Here is a 21,016-nt window from a genome sequence, read left to right as displayed (position 1 = left end):
GAGAGCTCCACCACATGGAACGCAATTGTGGGATGGCGCCCCTGACACGGGCCCAAAGAGTCCATTCCAGGTTCCTTCTCTTTTGGCACTGCAACTTTACATTTCTTACGGTCGGGGACAGTTACAACCCGGAACACCAACAACCTCCACAATACTAGTTCCCGATGGCATCGACAGCGGGCACGGATGAGCCCAGTACCGTAAACGGCGATGCCCCGCGCACATCCGCAGTAGCAGCAGCAGCAGCAGCAGCAGCAGCAGCATCGAGTCCCAATCCCGAATTCGATGTTTCCAAACTCCAAGGGTTGCCCTCTGAGCAACAGGAACTGCTTCTATTAAACTTTACCTCGTCCCTAAGCAAACATGTCCTTAGCCTCGCACCCGACGACTGCACTGCGCAGCAGTTCTACCTCAAGAAGGAAGTGTTCAAGATCATCAACCTCGCGGCCCCACCTCCAACAAGAGTGATACGCAACACCCTAGGGAAATGTCTGGCACACATATTTGGCAAGGGAGATCGGAAGCTGCTCTTCGAGACCGTCAACGAGCTATCGGGGATTATCTCCAGCGGAAAATCGAAGAATGAGGGTGAGATCCGGACGAAACATGCTGCCGTTGCGTGCTTGGGAGAGGTCTATGCTGCTGCGGGCGATAGTGCCATCGGCCTCCACCAACTCGCCTGCGCAGCCCTCCTGAAGCTTCTAAAGTCGTCCTCTAGCAACGCCGGTCTTCGCGCCGCCGTGTTTACAGTTTTCGGGAAGATCACAACAATGTTGGGAGGGAGCTTAGACGAGAGCATCGCAAGGGACGTCTGGAAGCAGGGCCGGAGCTACGCCACGAGCGACAAGGGGTCGCTTGTTATCATCGCCGCGTGCCGCTGCTTGCGTTCGCTCCTACAATTCACTCCCTATTTCCAAACCTCGAGCGACTTCGATAGTCTCCGGTCTTCCATGTTCAAGACGTTCGACTCGCCATCATCCAACGTACGCTCTGCTGCTGCCGACTGCTTTGCCGAGGCTCTCGTTCGAGGTTATTCCGAGTCCGCCGTTGGAGAAGCTCCGTTGGTCTTGCTCAAGAGAACAAAGTCCAAAGCTGTGAAGCGGCAGTCTATGCAAGTTGGGGCACTCCAAGACGACGATGACCTCCCCCCGAGGCCCGAGAGTCCCGCGCCAACCAAGAAGTCCCAAGTGCTGGCTTTGTCACTGGTCGATATGCTCAAGACCTTGTCGACACAATACGTTCGGATGTCGACTACGAACAAATCTAGGGCCGCAATCGCTGTTTGCTATGGCAACATGCTTCGGAAGCTGGGAGAAAAGACGGTTGAGAACAACTACACACGGATTGTGGAGCACATGACAGTTGAGCTCTTGGGGCATAGCAACATCACCAACAATCGCTACCGCCTGCTTATCTCCCGGCGAATGGTGGAAATTATTATCCAGGACATCGTTGGGAAGAAGATCCTCGGGGAGTCGGGCCAGACCGGCGCGGCAAAGGCTCTCCTCAACGACGTCGTTAAGAATTACCCACAAGCACTCAAGGAGAAGCCAGAACCCACCAAACAAACACTGGTTGTTTCGCTGAGCGCCCTAGCGTCCTTGATAAACAGTTTGGGCTCAGCAGCCAACAGCTTTTCGGAAGGTTGTCGCGACGGTCTCCTTCAAGTCCTTCAGCATCCGAGTTACACCGTTCAAGTCTACGCATCGTCATGTTTGAAAACCTTCCTGTTAGCCTGCCCTCAACAACTTCTGCCCTGCCTCTCGGTGTGCATGAACAGCCTCAGCAGAGAGTTGGGGCTGCTTGGTACTGGAAGAGGCTCGCCTCGCAGGTGTCTTGGTTTTGCCCATGGTCTTGCCTCCGGTCTTAGCGCAAGTCCGGAGCGGCCGCTATACGGTTCGGTCGACATCAACAGCCGTGTGCTAACAATGTCGACGAATCTGCTCAAGTCTAGCGGCAGCTCCGAGCTGCGTGTGGCGAGCACTCAAATCCAGGTTGCCTGGACCTTGATCGGGGGCCTTATGTCACTCGGACCCAACTTCGTCAAGATCCATCTCTCACAGCTTCTTCTCCTATGGAAGAATGCCCTGCCAAAGGTCCTATCAAAGGACAGCTCAATCCACAGAAACTATCTGAATGCTTCCTTCTTGACACATGTCCGGGAATGCGCGCTTGGTTCAATCCTCGCGTTCCTCGAGTTCAACAGCCGCCTCCTAACCGTCGACGTCTCGAAGCGTATTGCGACTATGCTGCAAAGCACGGCCGCATTCCTGAAGACGCTTCCCTCAAAGAAAACTGCAGAAGACATCAACGAAAGACTGACACCGTCACTGCAACTTCAAGACCTGGAGACCATGGTACAACGGAGAGTTCTCCAGTGTTACACAAAACTGGTGAATATCAGTCCAGCCGGCGGCACCGAGGCACTCCTACAATCCAACCTCCTCACCCTAGCCATATCTCTGTTCGCGGACCCGGATAATTACACCCCGAGCTCGCTCAGTGCATCAATCGCCAACACAGCCTCGACCTTTGAGTCCGTGTGGGATATAGGCGACAACTCTGGGTTCGGGGTGACCGGTCTCGTACGGGGTTTCAACGTCAGACCGCTTCCAGGACAACACGAAAGCTCAGAAGACCGCACACCTTCTGGCCGAGAGGGCCCGGAAGAGCAAATCGAGAGGCTTTTGCTCTCGCCCGTCTGCGGGACCCTGGAGCACGATGCCTCCGTTCTCTACATCGGCAGCGCTGACGGACCCAGCCTTCCTGACCCCGCAGCGACCGAAGTCGTGAATATGGCGATCCAACTCTTCGCCTTTGTCTTCCCGCTCACGCCACCCAAGGTTCAGGAGAGCGTGTTGGAGCAAGTGACGACATTTGTTGCGGCTGGGTCGCTGCAACGAGACCCAGGTCGGAAGGCTGCCGTCAATGTAAACGTCGCCACCGCTCTGCTCTCGATCCTGCGAGTAGCAGTCAAGGAGACAAGGTCGCCTCCGGGCGACGTGACCAATCCGGCCGTCGAGAAACTCATCCAGGAGTTGCTTCGTGACTTCGTACTAGATCGAGACCAGTACGTCCGGAGCATCGCCTACGAGGCAGTTGCTCGGCTGTGTGGCACTTGCGGGAATGCCTTCACAAACCAAGAGATCAAGTACCTTGTCGATACCATCGTCGTCAACCGGGAACCTAGCGCGAGAGCGGGTTGTGCGATGGCCCTCGGCACTATCCAAGCCAAGATCGGTAGCATGGCGGCCGGATACCATCTGAAAACCATTCTCAACATCCTGTTATCTCTGTGCAACGACCCGCACCCTACTGTTCACTACTGGGCGTTAGAGGCAGTTGCGCGGGTAGCGGATGCCTCTGGCTTGGGATTCGCACAATACGTCTCGGCCACCCTTGGGATGTTGGCTAACCTCTATTTTTCGGAAACACACAATCCCGAAGTGGCCTTGCCGGCCTCGATGAACCTCGAGGTCGAGTCTTCTACGTCCGCGGCGATCGCTCACTGCGTAGATTCGCTGATCAACGTCCTTGGCCCTGACCTCCAGGACTCGACCAAGTCGAGAGAGCTCATTCTTACCCTTGTTGGATATTTTCAACAAGAAGAGGATCTTGAAGTGCAGAGAGCCAGCCTGGTGTGCTTAGAGCATCTCTCACTCTACGCCCCGGGATACATGAAATTCGAAGAGTATGTGAAGACACTTCAAGGCTACCTTGGCTCCGAGAACACAATTCTTCGAGATGTTGCTGTGGATGGCCTTCACAACCTCATGAAGCGGAACCCATACGACGTCATCGAGGCAGCGGATCAGGGATTCGAAGACCAGCTCTGGCTGGTGCTCGACTCGGACCCCAGTCATGACGGGATGCACAACACGCTCCGGAACTGGATGCGGCATACGTGTCTTGCAAACACGGCTGCCTGGCTCGCACGCTTCCAGCATGTCCTCAAAATGACTCGGCCCAAGGACGCAGTGAAGGAGACGGCCACGACCAAGAAATCGGGAACCGGCCTTGATCTTCAAGATGAAGAAGTCGCTGGGTTCGCTGCCGCGCCGGGCGCCACCAAGGACGAAAAGGACGTCCTGAGCGGCCCCGACGTTGAGCCTCTGAGGTGGCAGGTCACGACCTTTGCGATGGACTGCCTGAATGATATATTCATTCTCGTTGCCAAAGACATTGCCACCAATGGCGAGTCTGTGGCGCAGGTCGCGCTCCAGACCAAGATTGCCGATGTCGTTCGGATGGCCTTCTCAGCGTCGACTTCCGGGGTGGTTGAGCAGAGGATCTGGGGCCTGAAAATTATTGGCGCCGTGCTAAAAATGTTTGGCAAGACCCCGGACCCCGATTTTGAGGAGGCCATGCTCCTCGAGCAGTACCAGGCTCAGATCAGTTCCGCCCTTACGCCCGCATTTGCCGCCGACTCTTCCCCTGAGCTGGCTGCTGAGGCCGTCAATGTCTGCGCTGGCTTCATCGCGACGGGCATTGTTAGAGATGTCGACAGGATGGGCAGGATTCTGAAGACGCTTGTCAGCTCACTCGAGAACTTCCAGACCGAGGATGAGAATGCGGGCATTGGTGACCTAAAGGGGTTGAGTTCCAATGCACGGGTCATGGTCAAAATGGCCGTGTTTGGGGCCTGGGCTGAGCTCCAAGTTGCGAGCTCGGAGCAGAAATACCTGCTTGACGTCCTCAAACCGCACATCGGCACGTTGACTCCCCTATGGCTCGAGTCTCTCCGGGAGTTTGCTCGGCTGCGCTTTGAGCCGGATATCTCTATGACTCTGGGACCACCGTCGCTCTCCGGGAGCCTTGACACGGTGTACGCGGCCCTCAACAGGGAGACGCAACTCAAGTTCTACCAGGACTCGTGGCTGAAGCTGGTGGATGCTATTGCCAGTCTCATCGGGCAGGACAGCGAGTTTGTGTTTGACGCGCTGGACGGCAAGGAAGTTACAGGCCCCAACGTCAACGGCGGTCCCCGAGGCCTGGGTATCAACTACCGGGATGAGCCAGTGGCCTTCTTCTTTGTGTTATTTGGCATCGCCTTCGAGGCGCTGGCAACCAAGCCCGGCCAGAGCGAATCTCTGGCTACCCAGGAGCAAACACTTGCAATCCTCAGCGCGCTGAAGAAAATTCTGCACCCGAGCGTGTCTGGCCAAGCGATCTACCGCGAGGCCATCTTCTCCGAGACAATGGATCTTCTTGACCGCCTTGTTCTCACCGAAGGGCTCGACGTTCAGGGGGTGATCGTCGAGATCGCAAGAGATCTTTGCTTAGCGCACCCGGCAGCAAGGAAACAAGAGGAAGCGGATAATGGCGAGCTGTCAGAGGACATTGAGCAACTCTTCGAGCTCACACGTATCATCGTCCTGGTTCTTTCCGGCCTCATCCCGAATCTCAGCGAGAGCCCGCAACCAATCCGCCACCAGATGACCGAGGAAGCGATCCTCCTCATCAAGACAGCACTCAATGCGCTTGTCGACGCCGCCGAAGTGTTCCCAGCCATCATCAAGACCGATCTCTATGCCTGCATCATCCACATCTTCGCCACCGTCCTCGCCACTCCTTCCTGCCAGGACGTGATCGTGCCTCAGTCCCTACCGACCCTGAAGCGCTTCATCACGAGCATGTCCCTTTCCAGACAAGTCTCCGAAGAAGGCCACTCGCAGACGGACATCCAACTGCTCGGCTGCCTGCGCCGGTTCCTGTCCATCTACCTCCACGCCCAGAAGCGCGAGGCACCCACGTCCCTGACGTGCGTCAAGAACTGCCTGCTGGCGCTCACGATCCTCTTCACGGGCGGCAAGAACCACCTCCCCGCCAGCGAGCCCCTGGTCGCGCGCTTCCTCGAGGAAGTCCTCGACTGTCTGACCGATCGCATGGTACGTCCCCACCCCTTCCTGGAAATATCAACCAACCCAACTAACCAACCATGATTTGACAGACAGCCAAGATCGCCGCCTCCTGCCTGCGCACGCTCCTCCTACAACCCCAACCCACAACAGCAGACCAATCCCTCGCGCGGCACCTGCTCCCGCGCCTCCTCGCCTTCACAGCCGACACCAGCCCGGAGGACCCGGAGCAGGCGCGGGGGCTGGTAGCGCACGCGCTGTGCGGCTATGTCGGCGCGCTGGCCGCCGCCGCCGGCACGGGTTCCGGCTCGGACCGCGCCCCCGTCGCCATGGCGCTCGTCCTGCCCGCGCTGCTCGCGCGCGCCCTGAGCGAGGGGTCTGTGGTTTATCGTGAGACCAGCACCCGGCTGCTGGAGCTGGCGTCGGCCGACCAGGTTGCGTTCCGCGGGGTTATAGGTAGGATGGGGGAGGGGCAGAGGGGGTTTCTGGAGGAGGTTATTCGGTCTGGGAGAGAGGCGGCCGCGGGGAGGGTGGAGAGTGCGGGTGGCGGGGCGAGGGAGCCGAGTATTGCGTTGAAGATGGATTTTGGGGGGTGAGGGCTTGCTTGCCTAGGTATGTACCTACTTAGGTTGGGTTTTGAGGATTGGTTTCCCGCGGGGTGTGTGGGTGGGAGTGGATGGGGTTGGAGGGTTGTAGATTTAGAATTAGGGGCGGCGGTGAAGCCGTGGATATCTTTTTTTCTCTCTTCTTCTCTGCCTTGGTTGCTTTCTATGTGACCCGGTCCCTACCCTCCGTGCGCTATGCAAACCACGTCTATGGTGCCCCGTATGTTTTTTGTTGAAAAAAAGAGAAGAGAAAAGAAAACATGGCACTGGGTGCAGCCAACCACCATATCAGATCAGTTCGCCGCCAGAATCTCGGCCGCGTCCGGCCCCGGCGAGTTGTCGGACCGCCCGTTGTGTTTCTTGATCTCCTCGGCCTCGCGCGCTTGCTGGTCGGCCTCCTTCTGCCGCTTGTGGCCCATGTAGGTGGCGTACCGGATGGTGCCCAGCGTGAGCACGGCCATGAAGATGATGCCCAGCACCGACCGCCGGATCAGCACCCACCGCAGCCCCTCGATGTCTGACTTGGCGTCGCTGTTGAGCGTCACGCTGATCTTGTAGTTGATTTGTTGGATCTGGGGAGTCTTTGGTCAGTCTTCTTTTTGCTTTGCATGTGGGATGGATCATCATGAGCGAAAGAAAAGAAGGGAAAAACGCACCCTGCTCTCGAGCGACTTCTGCTCCTCGCGCACGGCCATGCGGCGGTCGTTGAACATGCCGCGGACGCTGTCGGTCAGGGTGAGCAGCTCCTGGTTGAGGCGCTGGGCGAGTATGTCGACCTCGTGCTGCAGCAGGGTGCGCTGCTGGCGCAGCTGCTCGTCGGCCACGCGGCGGTTGTTGTGCACCTCGGCGCCCAGCTCGCTGCACGCGGCCCGGAACAGGTACGTCTCGTTCTCCACGTCCGCCTTGGACACCAGCCCGGACTGCGCCACGTCCAGGTTCGCCGCCAGCAGCTTGCGGATCGCCTTCATCGACAGGATCGCCTGCGGCAGCGTGTACCCGCCCGTCGTGAGCTGCTTGACCAGTGTGTACGAGTCGAAGTGGTGGATGTAGGGGGTCGGCACCAGGTGCGGCGGTTTGGTGCTCGCGGCGTGGTCGGTGGCGGCGTCGGTGGCGGCGTCGGTGGCAGGGGGGTTGGTTGAATCGCTAGGCTGTTCGGAGGCGAGAGTGCTAGGAGGCGGACGGGGTACGGAGTCTGGTGGAGGTCCCATGTGTAGGATCTCGTCCATGGGGCTGCCTTTCTTGGCCTGGGTAATGGGGTCGATGTCGCCTGGAGGGGGTAGCTCGATCGTCTGTGGAAGGTCGGGTTGGGGAGGGGAAGCCGTTTTCGGACCTGACCCCGCGGACGGGGAGGGTGACGAGGCAGGTGGTACGGGTGATGCTGGTGTCTCTGTTGGCTGCGGTGTGGGTTTCCCCTGCGGTGTAGATTGCCCTGAATCCTGGGCTTTTATTTGCCCTTCCGGCTTCCCTTCCGGCTTCCCTTCCGGCTTCCCTTCCGGCTTCCCCTTCGGTCTCCTTTCCGGGCCCCGCTCCGACTTATCCTCCAATTCCCCTTCCGGTTTCCTCTTCGGCTTTTTCCCCGGTTTCTCTTCTTCGGTGTTCGGCTGTTGCCCAGCAGTCTCGACCGGAAGAGGTTCTATGCCCTTCCCAGCTCGCTTAGCAAAAGCAGGCTGTCTCCTTGCCGAGGGGATCGTGAATGGAGCGGCATGTTGGCAAGACGGCGGCAGTGTTGAGGGGTTGCGACGAGAGCTGCGGATAGCTTGTGACGCTGCAGGTTCATACCAGCGCCCACCGGTGCGGCAGAGGTGAGGGTATAGAAACGTCAAGCGGTTTGTTGCCATGGCGGTTGGGGATCTGGGCGGGAAACAACTCTGTTTAGGGAGAGTTGTGAGGTACCTAATATGTAAATCGCCCGCATGAGATTTCGGCTAGGAAATCACGATGACGGGTCGCCAAAACGCCGCAGAGCCGAGCTTGGCCGATTGATTGCAACCCTGTGAGTGGGGCCGCTATCGTGAGGGTCGGAGCCACAGAACGGACAGCTCCGACAAAGCTCTCCCAAGCCGGACGGTATGCAGATAAAGAGGTTCAATTAGCCCACGGATAGGTACCTACATGATGATTTGCGGCCCGCAAAAAGATATCCGCCGGAAACCCTGCATCTGTTAAATTAACAATTCCTCGCTTTTAAAATCACACAAGGACCCTTCAGTCAGTCTTGCTGGAATTCAATAATTCCTTCGTGAAACCCAACACCGGACTCGGCTGCGTGGATTCGGATGCGGACTCTGGCTAATTACATGTCTGGTGCCTGTCTTGGCCCAATGCCCAATGGGAAGATCAACCCTGGGCACACTGGCAAAGCGATGACGACTGTTGGACCATCCCTGTCAATTTCGGTGAAGCTCTGACCCTCCCCAGGTCGTACCAAATGTTTTGTTGCAGGTCAAAGGAAGGAACCAGCGATCTTTCTCAACGAGTTGGGCATTGATTGATGGGGCATCCATTTCTCACTTTCCGTTTCCTGGTACTTTAACTAAGGCATCTGGCTATCCGCCAATATTTACATGACAACCCACCGACTGCGCGTCGATTGCTTTTCCAACAATCAGAACAGGGCCAAGCTGCACCTGCCTGCCTGATTCATCACCATATCATCCCGCCTCTCTCCCGTCTCATCGCGTTTCTCTGGGCACTGCGGGCTGCTGTTGGCCTCTTCAAGTCTCAATCCCATTAACCCAATCCTCGCCTGACACGAAATTTCCTCACATCTCGCCAGTTTTTGTTTTTGTCACAACAGGTTTCATCATACGGGGCAGACAGCCGTTTGTTGGGAGATCATCAATCTGTTCGTTTGCTTAATTTGCTTTCTTTAATACCTGCGCAGGTGCTCTTTGAGGTACGACGATTTCAACCTGCCTTTGTCTCCCCAGCTACCTACCGACTCACGACCCATTGCTTTGTGGATCTGGAATGCCTCCCCTCGCTCGACTGGCAAACCTAACATAGCATCTATATTTTATTTTACTTATATTTATATTTTATTCTTAAACTTCCTCTACCATCATGACGGTTCAAAACTTACCTTCGCTCGACAGGGCCCTGTCAGCACCAACCGACGTAAGCACATCGGCGGCCGTGTGGCATACTTCCCACATGGCCTCCTCTCAATACGGTATGTATCTTCTTATATGCATACCTCAAAAACACCAAAAAGTCAATTGACAGCGAGCGCAGATGCCAAAGCCACGGACCCTCCCCTCATCCAGAGGTGTTCCAATATAAAGACTTATACAACATCCCGGGCCACGTACCCCGAACTCCGCGTCTTCTTTCGGAAACATCAGCACGCCGATAACCTTCCCACCTCCCCCGCGCCAGTACCCCTTTTAGTTTTCGTCCATGGATTAGGTGGCTCTGTCGCCCAATTTAGTCCCTTGCTCACCAGTCTCACTCCGATTGCCTCATGTCTAGCCGTCGATCTCCCAGGGTGCGGTGTCTCTGGATTCGAGCCCCGGAAGTGGGACGCCTACTCTACGGATGCCATCATTGAGCTGCTGGAGGCGGTAGTCGAAGACCATCGCGATGTGGCAGCCGGGCAAGGGGTGGTTCTAATTGGTCATAGTATGGGCTCCTCACTCGCTGCTCTGCTCGCCAACCCACGGGACCCGAAAACATCACTTCACAACTATATTCTCGGCCTGGTCGCCATATGCCCCACTGCAGGGCAGTTTACTCCAGAGAAGGTCCGCATGTTGCGGGCAGGACTCTGTATCCCCGAGTTCATTTTCAACATGTGGAGAGCTTGGGACCGGCGCGGGGGTCTCGAGAGTCCAAGTGTGCACCGGTTCGTCGGGGCAGGTGCCGATGCCGAGACGAAACGGCTGCAGTACATGTACAATTTCCAGAGCAAGACACCGGTCTGGCGGCGAATGGCATGGGGCGCGCTCCCCAAGTATTCGAACGGTGCACCCTCGAACGGGATAGCGGCGTTGGACGTCTGGGCAGGACTGGACATCCCCGTGTTCCTAGTCGGTGGGACGGATGATCAAGTTGTGTCCCACGGAGAGGTCGACAAGATTGTCTCTGTCCTCGCAGGGGATAGATCCGAGAATGGTTCGGAGGCAAACGACGATGGTGGAAAGAGCAGTAGTGACGAAAGCACCCCCTCAAACGGCGCGGCAGGACTTCCACATCTGCCTCAGCATCCGAAGAAAGTCGTGGTTAGCACCAAGCTTCCCAGCCCAGCGGGGCATGGCTTGCTATACGCACCAGCGACAGTACCCATTCTCGCCGGCCTCATTTCGGATTTTCTCTCGACCCACGTCACCGGACGCCTTTCCCTCGGGTGGCAGCTACAGTATCTTTGCAGAGACGGGAAGTGGGACGTCAAAAACCTCGAAAAGTGGCGCAATGTTGCCCCGGTGTCTGGTCCGATCGGCGGGGTGTTCCGGGCTATAAAGACGCTCCGGGAAGTCGACGAGGAGCACTGCCCCAAGGTGTTTGTGGAGAAATGGGGAAAGGTCATCAAGGACGTGATCGACATCTCGCACGACAACCCCGTCTACAACCCGGACGGTCTCGAACAGGGCGGCGTCCACTACCACAAGTATGGCACGTTGTCCAAGGTGCCGCCCAACGAGACGGAAATCCGCGGGTTTGTCGAACTTGTCGACAAGATCCGGGCCGAGCAGAAGAAGAAGGCCAGACTGGAGGGGTGGGACGAAGGCTATGCCATTGGCGTGCATTGCCACTACGGATTCAATCGGACAGGGTTTCTCGTGGCATGCTACCTCGTCGAGCGGTGCGGGTTCACTGCGAAGGAGGCCATCGAAGCGTTTGCCAAGGCCAGGCCCAATGGGATCAGGCATGAGCATTTCAGGGACCGGCTGTACGTGCGGTACTCGGGGGTCAAGAGTGACGCATGAGTTCGTGCTTTGGGGTTTGTTACCTTGGGTTTCCTTTTGGGGTGTCTGATAGAGGTCTGGGGTTCGGCGGTTGTATCGGTATCGGTCGGTTGTGGTTTGGGATCGGACTCGGATAACATAGAGAGGGGGGTCGCAAGAGGTTTCTTGTTCTAACATTGTCCAGCGTATCTTTTTTTGTCTTTTTCTTTTGGGCTTCATCTTCATACCAATTACATTTTGAGCGTCATAGATCATCACCCCAAACATAACACAAAAACAGCTACCGCTACACACAAATCACACACCCCAAAACCCTCACCCACTTAGGTAGATATCTAGGCGCTCACTCACTCAACCGACTCCCCCCGACTCGCCAGCAACGCCGCCCCCGTATCCGCCCAGATCTCGTACCTCTCCACCCTACACTCCCGATCAAACCCCAGCACATAGGTAAACACCTCGTCCCACCCCTGACCCGTCGCCCTCCACGTAAACCGCGCCTCGCCCCGCACCGCCACCTTGCGCCCCTCGGCGTCGACGACATACTCGGTGAACTGCATCCCCTCGTGGCTCAGGCAACTGGACACGGCGTCGAGGTAGGCGTGCAGCCCGGCCGCGCCGCGGAAGGGCCGGCCGAGGAAGGGCAGTTGGGGGTGGGGGCGGCCGTGCTCGTGGACGAGGATGTTGGCGTGCTGGTGGGTGAAGTGGGTGGTGAGGAGTTCGGAGGGGGGGGTCGAGGTGCGGAAGGCGTCGCAGAAGGCTGTTGCGGAGGTGTGGAGGGCGGTGCGGGTTTCTGTTTCTGGTGCTTCTGCTTTGGGGGTGGGGGGCATTTTGGGTGCTGTTCACTATTCACTTTTTCAAGGGAGGGGGGTGACTCGGGGGGGTTTGGGTTGGTTGAGGTTAGAAAGGGGTTTGGGTTGGGTGAGGGTTGTTGAATGGGTTGTTGGGATAAGGGTCTAACGTTATTGAGAGGGAAGTCATCAGATGTCATTCATCCCGTCGGCAGCTGCCCTCACAATGCACCCCCAATCCCCGCCAAATCCCCTGCCTCATCGACGTCATGCGCTGTGAGGGTCGCATCCGGGGTGCAGTGGACCCTTGCACCTTTCCAATTCAGGCCTAGCTGAGCACCCTCCGGGCCATGCCGCAGCAGCAGCGGGACGGCTGGGCGCCCGCCGATTTAAACCGAGCGTTACCCCAACCTCCAGCTGCAGCTCGAACACACCTCACCTGCTGCCTTAGTACTGTGTACACTCTCCATCGGCTACTGCGCGTCCTACCTTCAGCAGCCGCGCACCTTCCATCAGACGACAGCAACACTTTGAATACCGGCGCGATGGTAAGCTTACACTCACAAACCCTTAATTGATGAATAACAAAAGAGAAAGAGTCATTTCTAACCTGAAACCATTGCAGGCCCCAGGCTCGGAGCGGACACCGCTCCTGGCTGACCGCCCACGCAACTCCGAAGACTCGACCCGCCGCGCCGAGGAAGAAGATGCCGCCCTCCATGGCACTACTATCTCCCCCTCCGCGCCCCGCCGCGTCATGCGCGAGGTAGTCCTCTTCGCCTGGGCCCTCATCGCCACCGCCGCCGTCATCGTCCTGGCCGTCATCCTCCAGCACCACAACAGCACCACCTCCCCCTCCCCCTCCCAACCCCCACCCCCCATCGCCCCAGGCGACCCCTCCGCCGGCGGACCCTACAGCACCGACAGCACCACCACCAAACCCCACAACAACAAGCGCAACCTGATCTTCATGGTCTCGGACGGCATGGGGCCAGCCTCCCTCTCGCTCACCCGCTCCTTCCGCCAACTCACCGAGTCCCTCCCCATCGACGACGTGCTGACGCTGGACCGGCACTTCTGGGGCACGTCGCGCACGCGCTCGTCCAACAGCCTGGTGACGGACTCGGCCGCGGGCGCCACCGCCTTCTCGTGCGGCCGCAAGAGCTACAACGGCGCCATCAGCATGCTGCCCGGCCACAAGCCCTGTGGGTCCGTGCTCGAGGCGGCGAAGCGGGCTGGTTTGGCGACGGGGTTGGTCGTCACGACTGATGTGACGGATGCGACGCCCGCGTGCTTTGCGGCGCATGTCGATATGCGCATGCAGATGGATGAGATTGCGCTGCAGGAGGTGGGCGCGGGCCCGCTGGGGCGGACGGTTGATTTGATTTTGGGTGGGGGCAGGTGCCATTTTCTCGGGAATGGGACGAGCGGGAGCTGTCGGCAGGATGAGGTGGATGTGGTGGGGTTGGCGAAGGAGAAGTATGGCTGGGGGTACAAGGGGGACCGTGCCGGGTTTGATGAGCTGCGCGGCGGCAAGAATGTGAGCTTGCCGATGCTGGGGCTGTTTGCGGACACGGACGTGCCGTTCGAGATTGACCGCCGCCACATGGCCGACGTGTACCCGAGCTTGAGCGAGATGGCTGCGACGGCGTTGACCGCCCTCGAGGACGCCACCAAGGACAGCGACAAGGGCTTCTTCTTGATGATCGAGGGCAGCAGGATCGACCATGCCGGCCACTTCAACGACCCCGCTGCACAGGTGCGCGAGGTGCTGGAGTATGACAAGGCCTTCAAGCTGGTGGTGGACTTTTTGGAGAAGTCCGACACCGAGGGCGTCCTGGTGGCCACGAGCGACCACGAGACCGGCGGTTTGTCCACTGCTTGGCGTACGTTCCCCCCTTCCCGTGTAACCCCGTTTTCAAAACGTGACACCTCCTAAACCCCCCTTCCAGAGGCCCCCAACGAGCTGCCCGTCTACAACTGGCACCCGTCGGTGCTCGCCAAGGCCAACGCCTCGACCGAGTACTGCTCGTTGCTGCTGCACGAGCACATGGCGTCGGCCGCGGCCGCCGGCGAGTCGGAGCAGTCGCTGATCAACTGGATCAACGAGGAGCTGGCGGTCCGCCGCCTCGGCATCACCGACGCCCTCGAGATCGAGCTCAACGCGCTCGCCTCCAACCCCGCTGCCGCCACCACCATCTTCTCCGCCATGGTCAGCTCCCGCGCCCGCGTCGGCTGGAGCACCCACGGCCACAGCGCCGTCGACGTCAATATCTACAGCTCCGGTGGCAAGGCCGCCGAGAAGATTCGTGGTAATGTGGAGAATACCGATGTCGGCAAGTTTTTGAGCGAGTATCTGAGCGTGGATGTTGATGAGATTACGCGGGAGTTGGAGGATAAGCTGAAGGGGAGCGAGGCTGTTGAGGTCGAGGTGAAGGGGGATGCTGAGATGAGTGGCCACCCTATTGAGTGGCTGAAGGATGCTGGATTTTAGAGGGGTGGTTTGTCTGGGTTGAGCATATAGTTGTGGAGTTGGAACGGGATTGTGTGTGGATGTAACGGTTGCTGTGTGCCATGTTTCCTTTTTCTTTTTTCCTTGCTTAGCCTGCATAGAGCGAGACTTGCTATCTGGAGTTTTTACTCGATTGAATTTCATGTCTATCTCAATCTTTCCGCCATAGTAGTTCGCCCTCGCGCCAGGGAGCCAAGGTGAAAGACTGGATGAGCTCAACGGCTGTCGTAGAAAACATGGGTATTAACCAACCAACAACCAACAACCAACCGCCAACCACCAACCACCCTGAATTCCGCTTGGCTAGTGAACTTGACCCAATTCACCTCGTATGACAAAACGAGTTTCTTGCCGAAAGCCCGATGTTGTCGCATATTCCACCCCTGAGTAGCTCTCGTTTCCCATAAGCAAACAAGCCGCTGCCATGGGCGACACGGATAAGCCGAAGGGCGACCCCCCTGCCAGCAGCAGCGTCGACAAGCGGGATAGGGAACATGGCATGTTCCAGGATTCCCTCGTAATGAAACAAAGCGACGAGCTGGAAGACGGTTTTCGGGAAAAGCTAGGCGCCTTCTTTGACGAGGGGCGGCTTCTTGAAATCTACGAGTTTATCATGAAGCATCGCCCGGGGAAACCTGTGCGGCCTGGGCGCAGAGTACGCGGCAGCTACAATGCAGTTTTCCCCCTTGAGTTTCGCGACGGAAGCGCAGCTGCTTTGCGAGTGCGCATCGCTGGCCAAACCGCGTTCCCGGACGAGGCAGTCCGCGTCGAAGTTGCCACCCTGCGCTACATCGAGAAGATGACCTCAATACCGGTTCCGCACGTCTACCACTGGGGCACCGCCGCTGAGAACCCCTTGGGACTTGGTCCCTTCATCATCATGGATTACATATTTCATGACAAGAAGCTGGAAGACCTCCTCGTGGACCCGACCGTCCCGGATGGCGAAGGAGACTTGGATTTCACCATTCCCAGCGATCAGCTCGGGCGTTTGTACAGACAGGCCGCAAAAATCATTCTGCAGCTCTCCAAACTGGAGATGCCCAGAATCGGATCTCTGCAGCAGCAGGGAGACTCCTTCGTCGTCGGCAGCCGGCCTCTGACGCAGGACATGAACGATTTGATCGTTCAAGGGGGTATTCCGCCCTCGATGCTCCCTCCTGAAAACGCCACCTATTCGACCTCCGACGAGTGGTACACGGCACTCGCCGACGTCCACTTCGCTCTCCTCACCTTCCAGCACAATAATGCCATCGATTCAGACGACGACTGCCGCGACAAGTTTGTAGCGCGGCACCTCTTCCGGCAGCTCGTACGCCAGGGCAAGCTTTTCGACGCCACAGCCACACTAGCAGGCTCGGGAGAAACCAGTGGACGCCCCAAGAAACCACCACCCCGAAAGCAAGCAAAAAAAGAAACATTCCGCCTCTGGATGGACGACCTCCGGCCGAGCAACATCCTCCTCGACGCCGACCTCAACATCGTTGGCGTGGTCGACTGGGAGTGGACCTACTTCGCGCCGTGCTCCTTCGTCCGCGACCCCCCCTGGTGGCTGCTGCTTGGACGGCCCGATTACTGGGACGGGGGCTTGCTAGACTTCCGGGACAAGTACACCGGGGTGCTCGACGTGTTCTTCGACGCCGTTCGCGCCGAGGAGGATCTAGAGCTGCAAGAGGACGACGACGAAGGGTGGTCTCTCGACCAGCATATTGAAACCCTGAGTCTTGATGCGGTGCCGCTGTCGGAGCGGATGAGACAGAACTGGGAATCGGGTGCGTTTTGGGCCAACTATGCCGCGCGGAGATGCTACGGGTTTGAGCCGACCTTTTGGGAGTTTGTGGACAAGCGGTTCTTTGGGCCGAATGTGGAGGGTGGTTATGAAGGGAGGATGAACCTGCTGTCGGAGAAGGTGAAGAGGCGGATGGAGTCGTTTGTCGACAGGAAGGTGGAAGAGAGCAAAGAGAAGAAACTCGTAGATTGGGACCCTGAAGAGGCCAGGGCTTATCTAGCGGAGATACTCGCTGATCTTGACTAGGCCACCGTCCATGAATACCGAGAATACACGGCCGGTTGGTACCATGGTCCGTAACAGAGCGGCATCAATCTGAAAAATCAGATTCATGAAGCTCGTCTGGGTCTAACCTATAGTTGATGTCGAACCGGCCCCTGAACAGGTCCCACAACGCAGTAGCCACCCTGGTTTCTTCCTCGTCGGTGAACTTGGAGTCGTAGTTTTGGTTGGAAATCCAGACTTGCAACCCGTCGTGTTTGCCCTTTGGATCTGCTGCAATCTTCTCTAGGAATTCCAAGACCGTGTCGGGTGAGAGAACTGAGGGTCCAAATATGTTGAGCGACTTCAGCTTCGAAAGTCGAGAGAGAGGGGTCAGAAACTCGTTGTCAATAAGGTCTCCGTTCAGGACGATTTCCTCCAACCAAGGTAGCGATGTGCATATGTGTTCAATCTCCTCAAGACTGAAGAGCTCATTGGTGTCTAGCTCGCGCAGCTCGTGGCAGCAGGCGACGGCATTGGCTAACATGGTGTGCCGTTCGTCGTCGGTTTCAAGCAGTTCTTCATCCCTGATCTTGACTGCCAGATGCCGGAGTTCTTGCTGTTTGAGCAACGACAGACAGAATTCCTTATCGAGGTCAAACGTCAGAAGGCTGAGGCTCGTCAAACGAACAACAGGTGACTTCAGGACCTCGGCGAGGATCGTGGTTGCGGTGGGAACGACTGTAAACTCTAGCTCTCGGAGGGCAGTGCATTTCTGTAGCCACTGTACCACTTCCTGAAAAACTTGTTTGCATTCAGCTTCCCACAGGTAGCGGCGAGCACCGGGTGCTCCCTCCAGTCTGAGCGACTCGAGCGAGAGACAGTGTTGCAATTCATTCAACGCCTGGAAGGCAATCCGTTCGAGACTAAACAGACTGAGGGTTCTCAAAGACCTAGAATGCTCGCTCAAAGCCTTGAAGGTCTCCTTCCCGATCTCGTTCATGCTCAAAATGGTGAATGACACTGCGAAGCTTGTCAACAACCCCTTTGTTACGCCACCCAAACCACTTATATTCTACAACGTACCTAGGGTGTTGGGCTCAAGGTTACGGAAGAAGCCAGCCAAGTCTTCGTCGAGGTCCGTTCCCGAGCAAAAGAAACATTCTCTAGATAGGCAGCAGTAGCCCATAAATCAGCATGGGATATCGCACACTCGCGCACTTGCACTCAGATGTGACCAGGAGAAAGATCATCATCAGGGTTAGGGTCAACTTACACCTCTCTGAAAGCCGGACAATTTGCTCGGATGGCGCGAGCCACGTCGCTGTTGAGTACGGAACCGTCACGGACGGAAAGCGACGTCAAGCTAGAGAGACTCGAGACCCATTTGGGCAGGTTGGCGGTGGGTAAGTAGTTGCCTTCGAGCGTAGTGAGAGCTATCCGCTTGCTTTCCTGAGCGGCCGAGGTTCTAATACACTCGGTCACCAGATTGGCGACCTCGATGATTATGGCCTCGAGGTCGAGCGCCCTCCCTCGGCCGCGGCGAATCTGGAGTTTCTCAAGGGGCGGGCTAAAGAAACTAGCCTTGAGCCCCGGGTTGTCACGGGCGAGATCCTCCAACTGCGAGTGGAGGTTGCCGAGCTTCAGAGCCTTGATCCAACAGCAGTAGGGGAAGAGGGTCTTGCCGAGGCTCGACGTGATGATGGAGCGCCAGAGACATATCGATGTCTCAATATCGAGGATGTGGGCGTTGATAGCAGGCGATTGGTCGTGAATGGCGTACAGCTCCGGTAGCGCCAGCCTAGCGATGCCCTTCCCCAAGCGGGCACAGAGGAAAAGGCCGCCAAAGTCGCGCCGATCCGCAAACTCTTGAGAAACAAGCCACCATATTTCCTGTGGGAAGCTTAGACCTGTTTGCCCTTCCATTGTAACGTGTATCGCGCGGGGTGGGATGGATTTGGCGGGGTGGCAACTTGTGGGGGACCTGGGGGGTCGAAACACGGCGTTTAATGGACTCGGAACTTCTGGCGACGCGTCGGGTGCTTGCGGCGCTCGGTACCTCGCGATCCAGGCAGCTTCAACCATGCAACAATGCAAATGACAAGTCAATTGGTTTGGACACTGGGCAAAATAGTCGAAATTGATGCTGTGTTATGATGTATCTGTGATATAAATGTTGGTTGATGAGATGAATCCAGGTTTCCAAGCTGAGGTTCCATCCCAGCTGTTTGACGCGTCGGCAGCCGCGGGCTTAACTCGGCCGAAACCGACTCGCCTGCCGCTCGACTCAGCAGCGCGCGTTCCCCCATCCATTTCAGAAATTACAGCGCTGAATTGGCACGTTGGGCACTGTAGGGAAAAATCATTCCCCACTGTATCCGGTGGTTCCTTCCATTTGCAAGGCACCCGACTCCTCCTACCCGAATCGGCCTGGGTCATCACCGTCTCTGAGTCTTGAGGAAGGTAATACCTGCCTCGCGTCCTTTCTACATCCCCGGCCGACTACTACCAACTTGAACTTGAAACATAAACCTGACTTCCTGCCCCGCCAAGGTATTAGGAAAGCAACCTGGGAAAATTGCATTATTCTGGGATTTGTTGGACTGTTAGATCTGTCTTTGTGGGGAGACCGCCATGGTGGTCCTCAACTTCACATTGAGCGAAGAAGGGGTTGCTGTGCTCCACGATGCTCTTGCTTGCATGTTCAAGTTCAGCGACGATGTTTCTTTGGAGGCGAGAAAGGACAAGGTAGTTATGCAAACGCTCATCAACCCTAAGGGGAGAGTTCTATCTTACTAAACTGGCCCCGTTCTCTTAGTTGACGCTCACAACACTCAACATTTCCAAGTCGGCATATGTCTGTTTCTCTTTTGCCGCCAACAGATTCTTTTCACGATACAGCTTTGAGGGCACCCCCCAGCATCGAGACCGCTTCTTTTGCCAGTTATACATCCGGGTATGACTTCTCCAGTTTCCGCTCTCTCGTGCCGCCGGTGCTAACTCACAATTTCAGTCTCTCCTTACCATCTTTAGAGCCCGCCAAGGAAGCGGGGATCAGTCAAGGGAGAGGGATGCTTCGATAGACCGGTGTGATGTGGCCATTGATGACGGGGCCGGCAAGAAGAGTCGTCTCGTGGCCAGGGTCTCCTTCAGGAATGGTATACACCATCTCTCTCCAAGGTCTGTGTGTGGCCCAGCTGCTGACCGGTTAAGGCATCACGGCTTCACACTCGCTACCATACGAAGTGAAACCCCCTACTCATGCCAAGTTCAATCAAGATGAAGCCGAACACCGTTGGTCTATTTCATCCAGGACATTGCGGCAACTAATGGACCACTTCGGCCCAGGCATAGAGCTTCTCGACATCAACACAGACGACGAGGCCCGGGCCGTGAACTTTACATGCTTTACGGAGAAGGTGCAGAAGCGTGGCACTGTCAGCAACGAAGGTAACGACACTACTTCTCTTCGCTCGACGGAGCTTACGCTGACTGATACTAGCTGTTCTCAAAAAGCCCCTCCACACTAACATTGCGGTCGAAATGGACGAGTTTGATGACGTTGAGGTCCAAGACAAGCTTCACATCATCATTAGTGTTAAGGACTTCCGCGCCATCCTCCAACACGCCCAGATGACCAGCGGCGCGCTTGCAACCAGCTACTCGAACCCTGGGCGTCCCATGAAGCTATCCTACAGTACTGATGGCGTTCTGTGCGAGTTCATCCTCATGACAGTCGGCGAGAAGGACGCCTTGACACAGAAGCACAAGAACCCACGGGCGAGTGTCGCAAAGACTCCCGCACCGCACCTTGATTCCGCACCGCACCTTGATTCCGCACCGCACCGGGGGAGTTCCGCCGCAAATGACAACCAACCAGACCCGCCTGCATCTAAACCTCCGCAACAAAAGACGCCTATCAGGCCTCGCCACCACGCATTCGAAATGCGGCCATCGCCGATGCAACCTCCCGCCACAGCTCGGTCCGATTCGCTATTCGTTGACCAAGGCGAGGACGACGAGCAGTGGGAGCCCGTCAACCCAGACGAAGAAGAGGAGGAGGAAACCGGGAGACTAGAGTGGAATGCCACCAATGAGCCGGTAATGTTTCTGTTCTGACCGTACCCGCAGCCTTCGCTAACTCGGAGTAGAACCCATCGACTCTGCGCGTTGGAAGTTATCTGTCTAGGCAGGCCGAGACTCAAGAGGCGCCTCCCGATCGCCTTGCCTCAGGCCTTGAGCCAACACAACGGCTCTCCGAGGTACGTGCAACCCCGAATCTCGCCTGGCATGCTATCCAGCTGACTCGTGTAGGTCCGTCGGTTCGGCCTATTTTCCCCTTGACTTGACGGGTGT

The 21,016-nt window shown here is 57.1% G+C and overlaps 8 protein-coding genes across 8 annotated transcripts; 5 read left to right on the top strand and 3 right to left on the bottom strand.

Annotated features, from left to right (window-relative positions):
* Positions 1-57: 57 nt before the first annotated feature.
* B0H64DRAFT_474712 (armadillo-type protein) lies at positions 58-6,454 on the top strand (the record flags this gene model as incomplete). Its single annotated transcript, XM_062808067.1, has 2 exons — positions 58-5,888; positions 5,951-6,454. Exons 1-2 carry the CDS (start codon positions 165-167, stop codon positions 6,452-6,454), a joined length of 6,228 nt encoding a protein of 2,075 aa, XP_062659325.1. The 5' UTR covers positions 58-164.
* Positions 6,455-6,526: 72 nt separating this feature from the next.
* On the bottom strand, positions 6,527-8,390 carry B0H64DRAFT_424436 (uncharacterized protein). Its single transcript, XM_062805648.1, has 2 exons — positions 7,120-8,390; positions 6,527-7,035 (listed from the first exon to the last, which is right to left on the bottom strand). The coding sequence occupies exons 1-2, from the start codon at positions 8,299-8,301 to the stop codon at positions 6,757-6,759; spliced, it is 1,461 nt and encodes a 486-aa protein (XP_062659324.1). The 5' UTR covers positions 8,302-8,390; the 3' UTR covers positions 6,527-6,756.
* Positions 8,391-9,616: 1,226 nt separating this feature from the next.
* B0H64DRAFT_417432 (protein-tyrosine phosphatase-like protein) lies at positions 9,617-11,388 on the top strand (the record flags this gene model as incomplete). The annotated part of the gene is made up of 2 exons (XM_062805245.1): positions 9,617-9,635; positions 9,698-11,388. The coding sequence occupies 2 exons, from the start codon at positions 9,617-9,619 to the stop codon at positions 11,386-11,388; spliced, it is 1,710 nt and encodes a 569-aa protein (XP_062659323.1).
* A 163-nt stretch (positions 11,389-11,551) lies between these two features.
* On the bottom strand, positions 11,552-12,353 carry B0H64DRAFT_155301 (uncharacterized protein). The gene has a single exon (XM_062798505.1). It carries the CDS (start codon positions 12,195-12,197, stop codon positions 11,715-11,717), a length of 483 nt encoding a protein of 160 aa, XP_062659322.1. The 5' UTR covers positions 12,198-12,353; the 3' UTR covers positions 11,552-11,714.
* A 180-nt stretch (positions 12,354-12,533) lies between these two features.
* B0H64DRAFT_396393 (alkaline-phosphatase-like protein) lies at positions 12,534-14,888 on the top strand. Its single transcript, XM_062803823.1, has 3 exons — positions 12,534-12,706; positions 12,784-14,044; positions 14,111-14,888. Exons 1-3 carry the CDS (start codon positions 12,704-12,706, stop codon positions 14,650-14,652), a joined length of 1,806 nt encoding a protein of 601 aa, XP_062659321.1. The 5' UTR covers positions 12,534-12,703; the 3' UTR covers positions 14,653-14,888.
* A 66-nt stretch (positions 14,889-14,954) lies between these two features.
* Positions 14,955-16,859, top strand: B0H64DRAFT_155323 (uncharacterized protein). The gene has a single exon (XM_062798506.1). It carries the CDS (start codon positions 15,095-15,097, stop codon positions 16,703-16,705), a length of 1,611 nt encoding a protein of 536 aa, XP_062659320.1. The 5' UTR covers positions 14,955-15,094; the 3' UTR covers positions 16,706-16,859.
* B0H64DRAFT_323847 (uncharacterized protein) lies at positions 16,770-18,586 on the bottom strand (the record flags this gene model as incomplete). The annotated part of the gene is made up of 3 exons (XM_062800632.1): positions 16,770-17,683; positions 17,747-17,826; positions 17,937-18,586. 3 exons carry the CDS (start codon positions 18,584-18,586, stop codon positions 16,770-16,772), a joined length of 1,644 nt encoding a protein of 547 aa, XP_062659319.1.
* A 708-nt stretch (positions 18,587-19,294) lies between these two features.
* B0H64DRAFT_323058 (Rad9-domain-containing protein) lies at positions 19,295-21,009 on the top strand (the record flags this gene model as incomplete). The annotated part of the gene is made up of 6 exons (XM_062800592.1): positions 19,295-19,408; positions 19,479-19,616; positions 19,674-19,818; positions 19,874-20,110; positions 20,163-20,761; positions 20,812-21,009. 6 exons carry the CDS (start codon positions 19,295-19,297, stop codon positions 21,007-21,009), a joined length of 1,431 nt encoding a protein of 476 aa, XP_062659318.1.
* Between the last annotated feature and the right edge of the window lie 7 nt (positions 21,010-21,016).

The sequence above is a fragment of the Chaetomium fimeti genome (genome assembly GCF_033439085.1).
Source record: "Chaetomium fimeti strain CBS 168.71 chromosome Unknown B0H64scaffold_4, whole genome shotgun sequence".
Lineage (NCBI taxonomy): Eukaryota > Fungi > Ascomycota > Sordariomycetes > Sordariales > Chaetomiaceae > Chaetomium > Chaetomium fimeti.
This window is presented reverse-complemented; position numbering and strand designations above follow the sequence as displayed.

Bases quoted from the DNA above. Each gene is read 5' to 3' on its own strand.
- B0H64DRAFT_424436 (XM_062805648.1), bottom strand. From the start codon at position 8,301: ATGGCAACAAACCGCTTGACGTTTCTATACCCTCACCTCTGCCGCACC. The intron at 7,036-7,119 runs GTGCGTTTTTCC...AAGACTCCCCAG, and splicing joins AGAAGTCGCTCGAGAGCAGG to ATCCAACAAATCAACTACAA.
- B0H64DRAFT_155301 (XM_062798505.1), bottom strand. From the start codon at position 12,197: ATGCCCCCCACCCCCAAAGCAGAAGCACCAGAAACAGAAACCCGCACC.
- B0H64DRAFT_396393 (XM_062803823.1), top strand. The intron at 14,045-14,110 runs GTACGTTCCCCC...CCCCCCTTCCAG, and splicing joins CGGTTTGTCCACTGCTTGGC to AGGCCCCCAACGAGCTGCCC.
- B0H64DRAFT_155323 (XM_062798506.1), top strand. From the start codon at position 15,095: ATGGGCGACACGGATAAGCCGAAGGGCGACCCCCCTGCCAGCAGCAGC.